Below are 17,409 nucleotides of genomic sequence, written 5' to 3'. Positions count from 1 at the left end.
CATATGATCCTCATCTCCTTCTTAAGATGTGCCCAGTCCCTTTCTTGTGACATCTCAAACTCAAACTGCACAACTTAAAGTGTACTGGAGAGCCTGCCTCTCCCTTTCTTCAGTGTGTTCCAAGCAGCTTACAGGAACGCAGCAAAACACAAATCTGTCTGGGGATATTCCTCTACCTTCTCTGCTCATGTTTCTCTATTTAGCCATTGGTCTCCCAAATTGGAACCCAGAGTTTTCCATGTATTGTATCCTTCACAATAATACATACACCTAGCACATGCATACAGCATCAAGGCATTGTACAGCTTTACAACCTTTATGTATTGTACCACTCACAGGTACACAATCACTTAGCATATGCGGGCAATATATATGCACAGCACAGTATTACCTGTAGTCCCAGCACTTGGATACCACACAAGCACTATGCAGCACTACACACTAAACCGATGAAAGCCAAGGGTGAGTTAAGCAGCAAAACTTTGAATGAGTGATCCAGTAGGCCTCACTCCAGTGGCACAGGTTAAAAGGACATGTTCATTCTACCGATCATTACACAGTATGCTGCCACCACTGCACTTGTGCTGCTTGATCCCAGGTAAAGGCAGTAGCATTTCACCATTATGAGGGTAGCGCTTTGGGTGTCCCTCCCAGTCTAACAAGACATGAGACAGACCTATCTCATGGTGCACACTCATGATCCATGTTTGCCTATGGCAAGGAAAATCAGCATTAGGATTCCTGACATCATTACAGTTGGTCATGGCAAGGGCGCACGTCCATCACCATGTAAGCGACTTTTCTGTCCCAACTTTGGGGGGTCATTAGCATGGCGGACGGATTGCCACCGCCTGACCTGTGGTGGCGATCTGCCCGCCAAAACACCCCGCCGGAGGGCCACATTAGCAAGGCGGGGGTACCGCTGAGGCAGGAAGGACCGTCTGCTGCTTCTAGGCAATCGTCCTGATTGCCTACTGGGCGGAAAAGGCCCATAATATGGAGGCGGTGCCTTGTAGGCACCGCCATCCATCTTAGTATGTGGCATTTTCAATGCCTTTCCATGGCGGAGGCTCCGCCATGGAAAGGCATGCGGAGCTCTCTTTGGATCCTGTTGCGGGCCCCCAGGGGGCATGGGGGGTGGTCACGGCTGCACTTGGGGGGTACCCATTGTACCCCCCAACATTGGCATGCACAAGGTGTCAGGCACCGCTCGGGGCTTGTCACGTTGGGCATGCTAATGCACAACATGCATATATTGCATTGTGGCGGGTGCTGCTTACAGCACAGCCTGCCACAATGTAATATATGCGGGATGCCACTGCCACCACGGAGGTGGCATCCTAATTGCCTTGGCGGGACCGCCGCACCACTGGCTACCGGTCCCTGCACCGCTAGGGTGGCGGGCGAACTGAAGCCATTCTAATGGACCCCTTAGTGTTACATTTAAAAAAAGGTCTTCGCAATCCGAGAGTTATTGGAGTGGTCAATGTTAATGTCTTTTAGCCACGTTGAATAGCAGCAGCTCTGCTGTTCAGCATGACTGAAAGCGAAGTAAAAAAAACATGATGCCTGAGCCTGTAGACATGTAGAATGCCTTTAGGTGTGAGCGTGTAAATTAGCTGGGTGCGTAATAATTATTTTATTGCAAAATCGTTACAACAAGAAAAAAGATCATGCCTATTCTTAAATACATTCCATAGTATTCAGCAAGAAACCACTTTTTATTGTTCTTTGCAGTTTTTTACAGCACAAACTCGAACGGAATGTATCAGAGCGCTGTACATAAGCACCTGGATTAATTCATTTTTAGGAACAGAGAAAATGATTAGCCTTAAATCAAAGGATGTTGAGCCGACGCCAATACTCTAACTCGGTTGCCCAGCTTCAAAGTTGGCTGTTCAAGTAGTTATGCCACATCCTCTCTCTGTGCTTATATAAGGAAGTATAGGGGAACAGTAAAGATGAAAGCTTTTCACAAGTTAGAAGATACGTATTTTCACTGAACACGTTGGTTTGAAAATAAATACAAGTGGTGGCAAGCAGCAAACATTGCAAGTATAAAACAAGCCAGGATTTGCCCAAAATAACAGGATGTTTAGCCTATACCGCCTAGACTCAAAACCGGTTCCCCAGCTTCAAAGTCGGACGATCAAGCAGTTACACCACGTCCTCCCCCAGGGCCTCATTTATGAGGCTGTGCGTCACTTTTTGTGACGCACCAGTGGCGTAAAAAATGCGCCTTGTTGCGCCATATTTACAAAGTGACGCATCTAGGTAGATGCGTCACTTTGTAAACCCCTGCGCCACATTATACCTGCGCCAGGTATAATGTATGCAAGGGGGGCGTATTGACGCAAGGAAGTGTCGTAGAAGTGATGCAGTGAAATCTATGAGATTTCACTGCGTCACTTTTAGGACGCCGTTGCGTCAAAATCTTGCGCCTGCCTCACAGCAGGCGTAAGACTGACGCTGGCCCTTTCACATGGGGCTTTCCCCATGTGAAAGGACGCATTGCTGGAGTTGCGTCACTTTTGTGACACCCTCCAGCAATGCGTCACTTTTGCGCTTACAGATACGTCAGAAATACTGGCGTATCTGTAACTCGTTGCAACATGATGCGTCATACATTAAATATGACGCATCAGGAATGTCGCAAGGAGTGCGCACTGAGAAGTGACGCATCGCTGCTTTCACGCAGCGATGCGTCATTTCTCATAAATGAGGCCCCCAGTGTTTATAAAAGGAAGCATAGGGAAACAGTAAAGAGGAAAGTTTTTAACAAACTAAAGGCAAGTTTTTCCACTGCACACACTTATAAACTAATCACATCTACAAAATATGTACTTTTGAAATTTGTGGTTGAAGTTTAAATTGTTGATGCTATCATACCTTGGTCATAAATCAGACTAAAAGAGCATAAATGGGACTCGTGTTGCAGGGGTGCAGCGCCATCATGGTTTCTTCACATGTACAGCTGTTATCAAGGAGAGCGAGCAAGTCAAGGGAGGAGTAAAGTGCGCCATACAGTTGGAAATGTAAAGCGAACAACCATATCATATATCATAGAAGCAACATTCCAGTGGCATGCTCGATTGTAAATAAAACGAGCAAGTAAAGTGAACAGTACACTGCACCATCCAGTTACAACGTATGGGGGGGGGTTGGCGGTGGGTGGGAGGAGACGTAGCTGGTAAAAGCACAAGCACTGTGTAGAATACGGAAAAACAAAGAAAAAAGTATGTCCTTAAATGGTCCTACAAACTGGAGCAATGAATGTTTACTAGTACTTGGTCCATGCTCTGCGGAGGGTTAAACACAAGAGATGCATGACCATGCATGCCACGGACAAATGGTGGCAAAGAATAAGAGACAGACTATGAAGTGAGCAAACGGGAAGCCTGTGGGTAAACGGAAGCACACAGATTAAACACAACACAACTCTTCAAGACAGCGCGTTTGCTGTCTAGCCGAGACCTAAAAGAAAATGTCCGTTTTCTTTGGAAAGTTGAAGCAAACAAAAAAAAACTGTAATCCATTCTCATCAAGATTTCTGGAGTTGTTTTACCGACCCCATCAGATAGATTTCTTTGAGTTGTGAAGAAGACAATACATGGGGTTGCCGGGTTCCCCAGATGTCCTGCAGTTAAGATCCGTCATCAAAAGAACAGTAAAACTTGAACACTGATCCTTCTTCAATTTACAGATATACACAAATGGTAAACACTACAGCCCTTATGAAAAATGTACATATTGTCGGGCCCGGTAGGGCAACGTTACCAACACTGATGCTCTAGGTTTTATATTTGTTTGGATTAAACAAAACAAACCAATGAACAGGTTTGTTAAATAATAAGACAAAACATATCACACTTCCCCTTATATCTTCAAGGTAGATGCACCATTAAATGTTACTCCTTCTGTAGATCAATACATTTAGTGGACTGGGTTCACTGATGCAAGAGAGCTGAACAAGTTACAAAGCAGAAAAAGTAAAAAGAAACCACTAGAGTGTGCATACACTCTTGCACTGATGGCAACACTTTCAGGCGGTCACTCATGAGTCCCATATAAGTTGAGTTAATATCCTGACGATTTCGTGGCTTACCTACTATGAACATAGATGCCTGATTGGCATAAAGGCGGTTTATCCTTTTTGAATCACAAATCTTTCCAAATATAATTCTGCCAACAAGACAGCTTACTCCAAGTGTAATCATTAAGTTTGATCCATCCGTTAAGGAAATGCCAAAATTGGATGCATGCTTTATCTGCAAAACAAATTGCATTGATTTTTATAAAGTAACAAAAAATTCCACTTTAGCATTAAAAGAGGCACTGTGAAAACTACATGAGCAAAGTGTTGTCCTAATGAATATTGTTCCTAGTAAAGGTTTGGTTGCAGCTAAGCAACACAATATTTAGACCAACAGAGAACTAAAATGATGGGCTGAGTATGCAGACGTTGATGGACTGAAACGATACAGCAAACCATTAGAAAGACACACCCGAACATATTTCCTCATGACAGGAATACAACTCAAGTTATCGATTAGCTTATGTCTTATATATAATATTCACTAAAATATCATAGTGTAAAAATGATTAAAAAATCAAAAGAAGTTGTGAAGTTAAAAGTTTTATGAAGGAAAATAAACCCTGTTGGATACTTGAAAATCTACATCCTATTTACCTATGGAGTATCATGATGAAGAAACATATCTGTAAACTTGAAAAACGTACACTGATTTTTCACATGTGAGAATATGCATCTCAGCAGTTATTTAAGTATGAGTTGTCTGTTACCTCTGCTGTTCTGGGATTTAATGGTACTATTGGACCCAAAACCGAGCACGAAGTTCACCCATTTAGCACTTGACACATAGGGGGTCATTATGATGTTGGGCGGATCGCCACTGCCCGACTAGCGGTGGCGATCCGTCCAACATCTTTCCCCACCCACCCTTCAATTACCCCCCGCCATATTACAATGGCTGGGGGTACAGGGGCGGACGGAAAGCCCGTCCGCCACTTTACCGCAGGCAGGCAATCGTTACGATTGCCTGATGTGCGGTCCTGGCCGATAATATGGTGGTGGTGTCTAGCAAGCCACGTCTGTCATATTATGATGTGGGCGGATTAGGGCCTTTCCATGGCGGCGATGCCGTCAAGGAAAGGCATGCAGTCCTTTGCATTGGGGGCACTTTGCGGGCCCCTCGGTTGTAAAGGGTGTGGAGGGTGCACTTGGGGGGTATGGGTACCCCCTACATTGGCATGCATAACGTGGCAGGCAACGCATGTTGCCTGTCATGTTGTGCATGTCAATGCACAACATGCCACATTTACATTGTGGCGGGTACTGCTTGCAGCACCGCCCACCGCAATGCAAATGATGTGGGATGCGACCGCGAATGCCACCGCAGGACCGCCGTACCTCTGGCGGTCGATCCCGTTTTCCGTGACGGTGGCGGGCGGACAAAGTCTGCCCGCCATCGTAATGGGGCCCTTAGTGAAGCATTGGTAAAAATTCTAGGGCTTACTTAGGGATGTTATAAGGGGTTAAAGTGCTTTATTGTGATGCACAACACACAACTAGATGTACTACACATAATAGAGTAGGGTACATTTCCTGATGCTAATGGGAAAAGCGCCCACAGAGGTTACAGGGACAGTCTCTGAAGGTAAAAGATCCAGGCCCATGGTTCTGTGAGGGGAGATTTCAGTAATATTAGGTCGGAGAAAGGAACCAGTTGCCTAGCTCATACACTAGTTATTCCCTTCCAACCACAACTTGCTAGTTCGGGGACAAAGTTCGCGGAACCTGCTGACCATGTTAAGTTCTCACAGTCTCTTCTGCAGGCTTTGTCTACAGTGTCACTGTCAGGGGAAGGGAGCTTGACCTGGACAGTGTGCGGTGCACAGCCCACCAGGCAGAGGCTCAGACTCAAGCCCAGCTGACGTAGCACACGAGGAGTGTCAGCGCCCGCAATCTTATGGTAAATAGTGATAGTGCCAGCACAAGTCTGGTGAGGGTGCGCTGAAGGCGGTGGAGTTTGCAGACACTGGGATCTTGCTGCTTGACCCTTAATTCCAATTTCAAAAACTCCCCACCACAACAAACAAGTGCCCACCATGTGTCAATGAATGGTAGTCGAATAACACACAACACCTTGGGTCTGAACAGATAGATGAAACGTGAGTGATGGAAAAGAATGAAAAATATGTCAACAGGTAAAGGTACCAACCACCTCTGTTAGAGAGGAGAAAATCTCTTGTCAGTACCCATCATTCACAGATTGTGAGGAATCGTCATTTGGGTCTGGCCTCCTCTCGCTCGGACACTCAGTCTCTGGAATTGGCTGAGATATCCTAAGCTGGTTGAAGGACTAGAGGATGGCTGTTGACTCAGCCGAGTCTAACATAGAACCCATAGGCATATGTTCATGCTTAGTGAAGAGGGTTCCTATCAAAAACTAAAAAACGTGCATCGCTAAATTTTACGAAAAAAGTGTATTAAAAATAACTAAGGAGACTCAATTCTCATTTTATTCTTAGAGAACCCTTGCCATATTTAAAAAGCAGTCTATCAACATTTGTAGTTGTCAAATGTTAAACAGTGTTATAGGTCGACATGTTTCTGCCCTCACACGGATCTAGATGTATCGGGGCATTCCTCAGGACCAAAAGAGACAAAGATTACAAAGAGCTGCTGCCAATATCCAAAATAGTGAAAAAATTATAATACAGTGAAAATTGTCAAATGTAACATTTCATATACTCCACCGGTAATGTCCAAACTAAGGGGGTCATTACGATGGAGGATTTTCCGCATCCCCCGGGCCGGCGGAAGCCACCGCCGGCCCGGAGGATGCGGAAAATCCTCTGCGGACCCACCAGGACCCACCGCCACATTAGGATGGCTGGTGGGTCATGGTTTAGGTCCGCAGCTTTTCCGCCGCGGCTGGCTAACAACCGCGGCGGAAAAGCACTAAAATGGTGACGGTGTCTCTCAGACACCGTCAGCCAGATTAGGATGTGCTAGGGAACATGCTTTTCCGCGGCGCCTTTTCCGCCGTGGAAAAGCATGTGTAACTGCCCTGCGGGGGCCGGCTGCGGGCCCCCTAGGTGTAGTGGGGGGTGCACATGGGGGGTACATGCCTGCCGCTTTGTGCACGCAAATGCTGTGCATGCATTTTTAACATTGCTGCGGGTGCAGCTTGAAGCTCCACCCGCAGCAATGTTAAAATAGAGGATGTGACCGCCACCCTGGCGGTCACATCCTAATCTGCACAGAGGGAACGCCGCAGCCCATGCGGACGTTCCCTCATGCTCTGGGGTCGCGGACGGACGGTAATGACCCCCTAAGTGGTAGTAGAGGAATTTACTGGTTACCTGTAAAGACAATATATATATGTTATAATTGTACTGCACACCACTCACAATTACACCAAAACGCAAGCCTCTAATTATTATTCAGCTAGAAACCTTAACTGGTTTCAAAGTAGTCTATATAGTGCATATAGTACATACACTTACCCATAATGATTGGGTGTCACCCTCGCCTCAACCTGGTAATTACTCAGGGAAGGGGGCCCCGCTCTGTAATAAAAAGGAATGTCCATGGTAGAAATGGTCATGGCATCGCTATCTATCACATTGTACTTGTTTATTCGAGCTCAAACACAAACTCCTGCACTTCTCAAAATCACATCCTTCCTATATTAAAACCGCTGTGTTAAAATAATAAAACATGGTACGCACCGGAACATAAACGACATGTTCAATAGGTGTTGTATCATGGGTCAAGAACAATAACCGCATCTAACTAGGTCAAAGAGACCACGGACCCAGTGACACCCGAGCCCTCATATTGGAAGCCCGTGGCTATTTTAGGCATGACTGTTGTTAAACCAAGAAGAGACAGTAAACGTGCTGAAAATAAAACACGTGTGTAACCAAGTTCGTTGATATGGAGAACAAAACGTAATTAAGTGGCGCGTTTTAAGTCTAGGAAATAATTCCCCTTCAATCCTGAGGGCCCCTGGGGGCCAACTAGCCCACCAGGTGCTTCCACTAAGCGCCACTGCGCTGCGTTGCAGAGAGGTGGTGAAGGCGTGCCCCCTTTTTACACCTCTCTGCAGCGCCGCTCTGTGGCGCTTACTGGAGGTACCTAGTGGGCTAGTTGGACCCCAGGGACCCTCAGGATTCAAGGGAACTTAATCTCCCAACTTAAAAAGGCCACGGGATGTGTTTACACAGTGGTGAAGGGAGGGGACGGGGCCTCAGGTGACGTGTGCAAACACGCCCTGTGGCGCGTTTTAAGTTGGGGAATTAAGTCCCTTTTAATCCTGAGAGTCTCTGGGTCCAACTAGCCCACCATGTACCTCCAATAGGCACCATAGAGCTGCGTTGTAGAGAGGTGGTCCGAGGCCATGCCCCATTTCACACCTCTCTGCAATGCAACTCTGTGGCACTTATCGATCATACCTGGTGGGTTAGTTGGCCCCCAGGGACCCTCAGGATTCAAGGGGACTTTATCCCCAAACTTGAAACGCCCACAGGGCGTGTTTGCACACGTCACCTCAGGTCCCCCACTCCCTTCACCAGTGTGCAAACAGACCCCCGTGGCACGTTTTAAGAGGTAGTTTTAATCCCCCTGCCCCATTATGTACTAGGGGCTTACAGGGGAGGTCATGCTAATCACAGGGGTACCTCAACGCATAGTGTTCCCTAGTGTATGTAGGTGTTTTCGCTGTATTCTAAGTGTCTTTTAGCATACCACTGGCTCTAGGCCTGGTTAGTCAGAGTCAGTTAACACCAGTACCCATCTGAAATAGTTGTGGGCACAGGATTATTTTGTAACAAAGCCGCTTTCTGCTCCTCTGTTGGTTCTTTCTGCACGTCTTGCTTCTTCCTGCACTTTCCTTCGTCTTTGAGGACTTCTGTTGCTTCTTTCTGTATTTCTTTTGTTTCTTTCTGTGTGTTTTTTCTACTTTCTTCACATGACCTACCTCTGTAGGCATAGTTAGAAACTAGCATTTAATAAACCATAGAAATTCACTGAAAAAACCATAGGTTTCAGGCACGTTATAGTTAGAAATTAGCATTTAAAAAACCTTAGAAATTCACTGGAAAAACCATAGGTTTCAGGGGCTATTAGTTAGTTGGACATTTCACTCATACAGAACCATAAAAATTCCCCCGTTATAGTGAGTTCAGCTAACTATAACTCAGGCGGCCGCAATGCACTGCTGATGATGTCACATATTACATCACTCATGACATGGTCAGTGACATCACTCATGACATCACTGATGATGTTGTGTTCTAATCTAGGACCCCGATCAATATTGTGACCTTATGCCCCTATACGGCTATAATCCATCCATACCCCCATAATGGCATAAACGATCAGAGCCATATTTCAGAAACTCGTCTCTGGCATAAACGATCAGAGCCATATTTTCAGAAACTCGCCTCTGCAGCTCATTACAGTAGATGACACAGCAGAAGCCACTATCTTAGATTCCTAGATTACACTCCGAGTTCTTCAACAAGATAAAACCCCCAACAACCTGGAAAAGCCCCGCTTGCTTTGTTTTTATTAGTAATAGAACTCTAATGAGCACTGTACGAACGACCAGTTCCGAGTGACATCTTTATTAACGTCTTATGTCCAAAAACTTACGTCAAACAAGGCACCTTTCAGGTATGAATATTACCAACGTTGCCTTAGGCAAATGCGATGGTGTGGTGAATACAGGAGTAGAACAGCTGTCCCTTGCAGAGCCCAGCAGATGCGAGCAGCCCACGAACGCTGCCCCTCCTCCTCCTTGACGCGCTGAGAAAGACGTTGTCTTTTCTCCTGCCGAGAAAATCCAGCTCCGGCGTTTCCAGCCTACCCTTGCGGGTGACTGGAATATCGAGTCCTGAAAGGAGATACCAGCCCTCCAACATTCTATTCCAGAGGTATGGTGTTGACTAAACCCTCAGAGAGAATTCTTGAAGCAAACCCTTGGCAAAACCAACTTAACTAAACTGCTACTTACTTACTCCCTCCCAAGTATTAGGCTTAGGTCAGGTACACTGGGGTAGGCGTAGTTAGAAGCACCAGTTGAGTACGTTAGTCAAATGTATATATGAATGTATATATTTTATTCATTTTAACCATTGTATGGCTAAGAAACCATATCAATGCTTTTACAGTATTATTTCGCAATCCTCCTTTTACTGTACGCACTTTTTGTAATAAGTCTTGCAATTGTGGCAATTCATTTCTCTTGCATGAGAAGAAAGACTGTTCAATAAATAATGCCTTTTATTGAAAACGCCCGTCTCACTATTCTATGCATCTTGGTGAAAGTAATCTGCACATCTGACTGAGTGAAATAGCTGTCTATTGTTTCACACGACTCTAGAGATTGACTCTTATTCTAAGGAGCAAAGTTGTCATGTTTATGCGGTTGTTGGAAAACTGAATCCCTTCTTGTCTGAGCCAGGGGAGCTGATCACTTCCTATTCAGTCAAGAAAGTTTCCAGTGACCTCTGAGCTAGTTGGTACAAACCCAATTAAGTTTAGCATAGTCAGTAGAGACCTGGAAGACCGCACTTCTACGTCTACACTGCTGTTTATGTTATTCCAATGCGCAGGGCCTATAGGGAAAATAGGAACTACACTACAATGACATATCAAATGACATCACTGATGACATCATCCTTGTGATAGAGTGGCAGACATCCTCTCACCCTAATATAACCTGTGATACACACACTCAAAAATAGAAACTAACATTTTCAAAACAATGGAGATATCAATTCACCTATTTAGTAATTCCAAGATCTACACAACACATCCACTCATTCAGCAACAGTCCTATACAGTCCCTCATACATGTACTCACTCATCATATCTACTCATACACCTATACATCCTGTTACACACCGTCACTCATCCATAGAGTTACTCACACACATATTCACTTATGCAAATAAAGTATCAAACATCCATTTACCTGCATATAGTTATACACACACCACCACACTTACTTCTCTAGAAGCTTAAACAGACTTACTCTCTTAAACAATCACTTATAGAAAGAAATACTTATTTATACAGAAACTCTTCCAATCTCTCACTCTCACATATACTCACTTATATACACCAATACTCACATATAATAGTTTAAAAAATATGTAGTTACTCATAAAGACACTATTGAGACAGTCATTCACTCACTAATACACCCATACACACTCATCCACCCATACAGTCCTGCACACATGCTGTCTTCAACACATACAAACAGTGAGTCACTTATTCATGCATCTATGCGCTAAGTAATACCACCCACAGAACCATACAGACACTCAGACACTCAAACTGATACTCAAAAAAAAACTAATAACCCATATAGACACTCATGTGGCTACTCACCAACCCATGCAGCCACTTATACACAAGGTGAGAGACTGATACAGATATGTACATATTCACTGGATGATGTCATCAGTGATGTCATCAGTGATGTCATTTGAGATGTCATCAGTGATGTCATAAGTGATGTCACTGACCATGTCATGAGTGATGTAATATGTGACATCATCAGCAGTGCATTGCGGGCGCGCGAGTTATAGTTAGCTGAACTAACTATAACGGGGGTATTTCTATGGTTTTGTACTAGTAAGTATTAGTGCCACTCTTTTATTAGGCTCCGTGCCCCTGTGTGAAATTAAATGTTGTGTAAGGTCCTTTAGTAGGTAGGAACATCTTAAAATAGCATGCTTCATTTTGCAAGAGACGGAAAGGGATCGTTACCTTTCATGGCCATTCAACATTGAGAAATGGTGCCCCTCTTGTTCCTGTGGCTCGGGCAGCCGCGTATCATTTTTTTCTCCAAAACGCCCTTGAACTCAAGAATGCGCGCAAGGGCGTTTTGAAGAAAAAAATTATACGTGGCTGCCCAAGCTGCGGTAACAAGAGGTGCACCATTTCTCAATGCAAGGGCGTTTTGGAGGAAAAGAAAAAAATTTAATTAAATAAAATATATATATATATATATATATATAACAGCAACTCCTCCAACAAGCAAAGAAGCAGAGGCCACAGCGGGGAATCTGGTGGAAGCTATTTAATTGAAATAAAGGCATAATGCATTTCGGCCGCAGTTCGGCCTTCCTCAGATGCATCAATATTTCTGGAGACTCCTTCACCCGTTTAAAATCACCCTTCCACAGTTCCATTGGATGGAGATCGCCACACCCCCTCATAGGATAACTGCTCACTGCTTGTAGTTCATGGGAACTACAAGACACAGAGTTCATTGCCCAGGTAAGGGCTGCACGGGGTGTGTCCATGTGAATTCTGTGATGAGGGGCAAGGTAAAGGTGAAAATAAAATCAACATCTAGCTAATAAGATCACAAAAAGCTTCCTCCAGTCACCAGACATTCCTGCCAATCAGAAACAATTGTCAGCCGGGCAGGGATAGAGAAGACAATGCATTCCGATCCTCAGTGAAGTCACGGACCGCGCTGCAGCCGCCCTGGATTCTGTTGTGTAGAGAGGCGGGCACCAGGCTATTCCAATACCTTGGATGTGAAGACAGACCGCTGAAGCAGAGACCAGATGAGCCCGGGCCACTTTGAAGAACGGGGCCACTGTAGCGCGTTTTTGAATACCGCGCAAAATATGACAGCAACTCCTCCAACAAGCAAAGAAGCAGAGGCCACAGCGGGAAATCTAGTGGAAGCTATTTAATTGATATATATATATATATATATATATATATATGTATATATGTATATATATATATATATATATATATATATGTATATATGTATATATATATATATATATATATGTACATTTGTATACCATTTTAAAATTATAAAAAGAAATTACAAATAATCGTTTATCAATTGTTTCAAAGTAAATATATATATATTATGTATTCGTTTAACTTTTTTAATTAAGCGTATTTGTTAAAATGTATATTAAATCTACTTTATTTTTTTAATAAATTTTATTATTTAATGTATTTAATATTTTCTCACATCCTGGGATTTGGGGAGGCAAGATGGCGTCTGACGGTCAGACGCGAGTGTGAGGGCTCCAACAACGGCTGGGAGACCGAGCTGGTTTTGGCTATGAGAAACTCCGTTTATCTTCAAGAAAACGGTGATTGCAGCGGCGGCGGCGGCGGCGTTTTAGAAAAGTTTCTAAAAACGGATTACAAACTCACCATTTCACGCTGATACCGGGGCCAGACCTCAGGCTGAGTTGGAGCCTGAGCCGAGGCATAGGAGGAGCCACGCCGACCTAGGTGAGGACTGGGCTGAACCGACGTTGCAGGTGGAGACGGAGGCAGCGGGGCTGTGGGGACACGGAGATTCAGTCACACGGCACACGGAGCTGCAGAGCGGCGGAGTACTGCGGGAATGCTGCAAATGTAATAATGGAGTAAAGGCTCAAACAATGGTTCAAGCGATGATTCAAATGGCTCATTGAATATTACTGAGCTGAGCACGTGCAGTTTCTTTGTGCTTTGGTGCTTGGTGGAGTTTACAGGATATATTGCCCTCTCCTTGTGGACTCGTGACCTCGTGCCTAAATGCAGGGGGACTGGTGTTGAACTTTGCTGACGTGCAGCCGCATATACAGCGTCAGAGACATTTATAAGGTATTTTGATGTATTACCCATATTTTCATCGTTTTCATTTCTTTGCTCAAACTAATTAGATATCTAGACTGCCTTTAAGAAGAAATAAATAGGCTCTTCATTATGGCACCTAAAACTGCACGTGGTGGGAAAACCAGAGCGACTGGGGAGATGCAGATTGGCACACCCGCAGCTCTAGCAGCTAAAAGCAAGCAGGACCTCAGTAATGTTATTGAGACTGATGGATTCCAGGCTGGAACTCCAAAGATTACACAAAAGTTTCAACTCAAGGGCAAAATGGCGACATCAAAAATAGCGAACGTAGCATCGGCCTCTGCAAGTCCTGGTGTTGAGCCAGAAGCCCCCCTGAGAATGATATTCTTGCTAATTCAGAGACAAAAATGGCCACATGCGATACAGAGATTGAGGTTAAACCCCAAAAGGAGAACATCGAGGGTATAGAACCTAAAGGGAATATTGAAAATATGGAGAATATTGACAATGTGGTAGATACCACCCTGACGGAGGCATTATCAGATTTGGTAGTCTCCCCCAAGTCCATACAAGCTGCTTCCAACCATACTAGCACTCTAATATCTACCCCCACACCGACCTCTATCACAGTAAATAAAGTTGATTGTGGAGAGGGGGACCTTATTGGTAGCAAGGATAGTGAATATTATTCACTATCTGAACATTCAGAGCACTCCTATGCCTCAGAAGAGCTAGAGGAAGAGGTTGAGGAGGAGGAAGACGAGGGCGACCTGGAGGCTGATGGAGAAAACACTGGGAGATTATCTCTCGATCTTACTGCCGTCGAGCAAGGGAATTTAAATTGGGCAGACCTGACTGCTGGCAATAAGGTTAATGATAATGGTGGCCACCCTGGATCTACGGAAATTCCTGAATGGGCATTAATCGTGAATAATCCCAATTCCAATGCTGATCAATCAGGTGGAGCAGTATATAATATGGGCTCAACGGCACAGGAGGCATTGGATGTAGTATTGAAGGCAATTTCTGATCAACGTGTAGAGGCCAAAGCGGATCATCAAAAAACTCATAATGCCTGTAAAAAGCTACAAAATACTGTTCGCCGTCTAGCAAAAACCTGCAATGACTTTACGGACAGAATGATTGAAGCAGAAGGACGCATCTCTGCACTTGAAGATCAAATGACCCAAAACCAAAGCGAGATTAAGGAAATCAAGGCGCAAAAGTTTGATGTAAACGCAAAGCTGACCGACCTAGAAAATAGGCTACGGCGTAATAATTTACGCATTTTGGGTGTGCCCGAGGGCCGCGAAGGCCAAGATGTGCGTCAGTTTGTTATAGACTTATTTAATGATACATTTCCTGAAGTCAAGGAATGGCAATGGGCGCAAGAAATTCAACGGGCTCATCGTTTTCCATTTCGGTCACAACCAGCACGAGCAAACCAAGGCGCTCGATATCCACGGGCTATTTTGATTTCCTTAAATAACTTTTTGGCTAGACAGCTACTTTATGATCTTGCACGACCAGACAAAAAGAGATCAGGTCTTGGGGTGGAATTTTTTGTCCGCCCCGATTATTGCCACGCTACAGTTGAGAACCGGTGGCGACTTCGCCAATTAATTCCTGCATTTCAAGCAAAAGAGGTGCAAGTGTTCCTTCTACAACCTGCTACTTTGAAAACGATTTATAAAGGGCAAAATAGATTTTTTACAACGGAAGTCTCAGCCAAAGAATATTTGAACTCACTACCCTGAGATGACATAGACTTGATTACCATGTGACTATTTTTTTTCTATATTTTGGAATCTCAAGGTTCTTTGTTTCTAGTTTCGATAACGATCTCCACAGCCACTGGAGGTACTCTCACACACATCAAGGGGCAATAGGCCCTACTGCCTCATTGTTGGGGGAGGGTCACTGGGGTGGGGGAGGGGGTGCTCTGGGGGCTGATGGGTGGGGGGGTACACGGTGGTGGGGGGTAAAAAAGGAGAAAAATTCAGTTCAAGACCGACAAGACGTGAGAGATATTGAGGTGAAATGCTCTGGATTTAAGAGATGGCTGTTATTTATTATTTTAAGTAAAAAAAATGGCTGGTACTAATTTTCGAATATGTTCCTTTAACGTTTGTGGGTTGAATAATGTGGTAAAACGCAGGAAAGTGATGCATGAAATACGTTTGATACAACCAGACATTATCTGTCTCCAAGAGACACATATATCATGGGGAAACCGTAAAGTGCTGAACGAATTAGGGTATACTGTTCTAGTTGTATCACAACAGTCTACTATGAACCGGGGTGTTGCTATTCTGGGGCGCCAATCAGGTATTGTATCTACAAGAGTTAAAGCTGATAATATGGGCCGCTGGGCAATTTGTGAATGTGTGATAGGGAATACCCCTGTGACTATATGTAATGTATATGGCCCAAATAGTGACGACCCTGCTATACTTTCTTTAATTTCTGAATGTTGAATTAGCACTCTGGGGTACCCCCGTGTTGGTAATGGGAGATTTCAACATCCATGGGGATATAAATACATGGGACTCAACCTTTAAAGACTATAGGGCTCGAAAACCGAAGGTATTTAGGGGGTTGAGACAATTATTGCTCCAACATGGTTTGGTAGACTGCTGGCCACTCTCAAATCCACTAGACCCTGGCTATACCTTTTTTTCTTCCCCCCATAAAAAATTTGTTCGTCTCGATTATATTTTTTCAACTCGAGACTTGTTAGTAGGTGCTCAGATGTCCTTAATGCCACGTATCACATCAGACCACGCACCCGTAGTGTTGGATATGACAATATGTAGCTCACCTCGCATGCAAAGACTCTTTACATTTAATAAGAAACTTTTGGTAGATACGCTGTATGTCTCTCAAATGCTAGAATGGTCCCAACAGTTTTTCGATATTAATAGAGGATCCTCAACAAGTGCAATGGTATGGGATTGTTTCAAAGCGGGGCTGCGTGGTGAGACATGCAGCTATGGCTGGGCAATGCAACGTAAGGAAAAGGAAGCAATGAAACAGCTATTGCAAGATCTGGCCAATGCAGAATGTGAGTTGATAGGTGATATAAGGAGAGGACAGGACTGTTGTAATACTCAAGATAAAGTGGCAAAATGTAAGGCGAAAATTATAGGGGTCTGGAGTCAGAAAATTGCTTCTCAATATAAATTGTATAAGGCTGAAAGGTATGAGTACGGTGAGACGGTAGGGAGGTGTCTTGCTCAAAGAATGCGACAAAGACAGATGATGCAACATATATCCACTATTGAAAATAGACAAGGTTTGAGGATAGAGACACCTGAAGGCATCATGAGAGTTTTCCAAGAATTCTATACCGAGCTTTACACTCAGGATAATGCCTCCCCAGAGTTAATAGAGCAGTTTGTCAACAGTTGTTATCCGGGACATGCAGTGGAGGATACACAAAGAGAGGAATTGGAAGCTCCAATCACGATGCTAGAACTTGAGACAGCCATTACAAGTTTAGCTTTGGGTAAAGCTTCGGGCCCTGATAAACTGCCATTAGAGTTATATCTTAAACTGTTTCCAATCATTAAAAAAGACATGCTGGAGACATTCATAGCTGCCCAGTCAGGACATCCACCGCCATCATGGGACGACGCCACTATAGCAGTTTTTAAGAAAAAAGATAAGCCTTCATATCTGCCTGGCTCATATCGACCTATATCGCTTATTAATGTTGATGTCAAAGTCTACTCTAAAATTCTTGCGAACCGGCTGATCTG

The 17,409-nt window shown here is 44.2% G+C and overlaps 1 protein-coding gene across 1 annotated transcript in view; it reads right to left on the bottom strand.

Annotated features, from left to right (window-relative positions):
• The window catches only part of LOC147707999 (monocarboxylate transporter 10-like), a 770,926-nt gene that overhangs the window by 383,098 nt on the left and 370,419 nt on the right, over positions 1-17,409 (bottom strand). Inside the window, exon 6 of the mRNA XM_086925276.1 lies at positions 4,106-4,268. Within this exon, the coding sequence (XP_086781402.1) occupies positions 4,106-4,268 (163 nt within the window). The remainder of the gene's footprint in view (positions 1-4,105; positions 4,269-17,409) is intronic.

The sequence above is a fragment of the Lissotriton vulgaris genome, chromosome 6 (assembly GCF_964263255.1).
Source record: "Lissotriton vulgaris chromosome 6, aLisVul1.2, whole genome shotgun sequence".
Lineage (NCBI taxonomy): Eukaryota > Metazoa > Chordata > Amphibia > Caudata > Salamandridae > Lissotriton > Lissotriton vulgaris.
The sequence above is the reverse complement of the archived record's forward strand: the minus strand, read 5'-3'. Positions and strand labels throughout refer to the sequence as shown.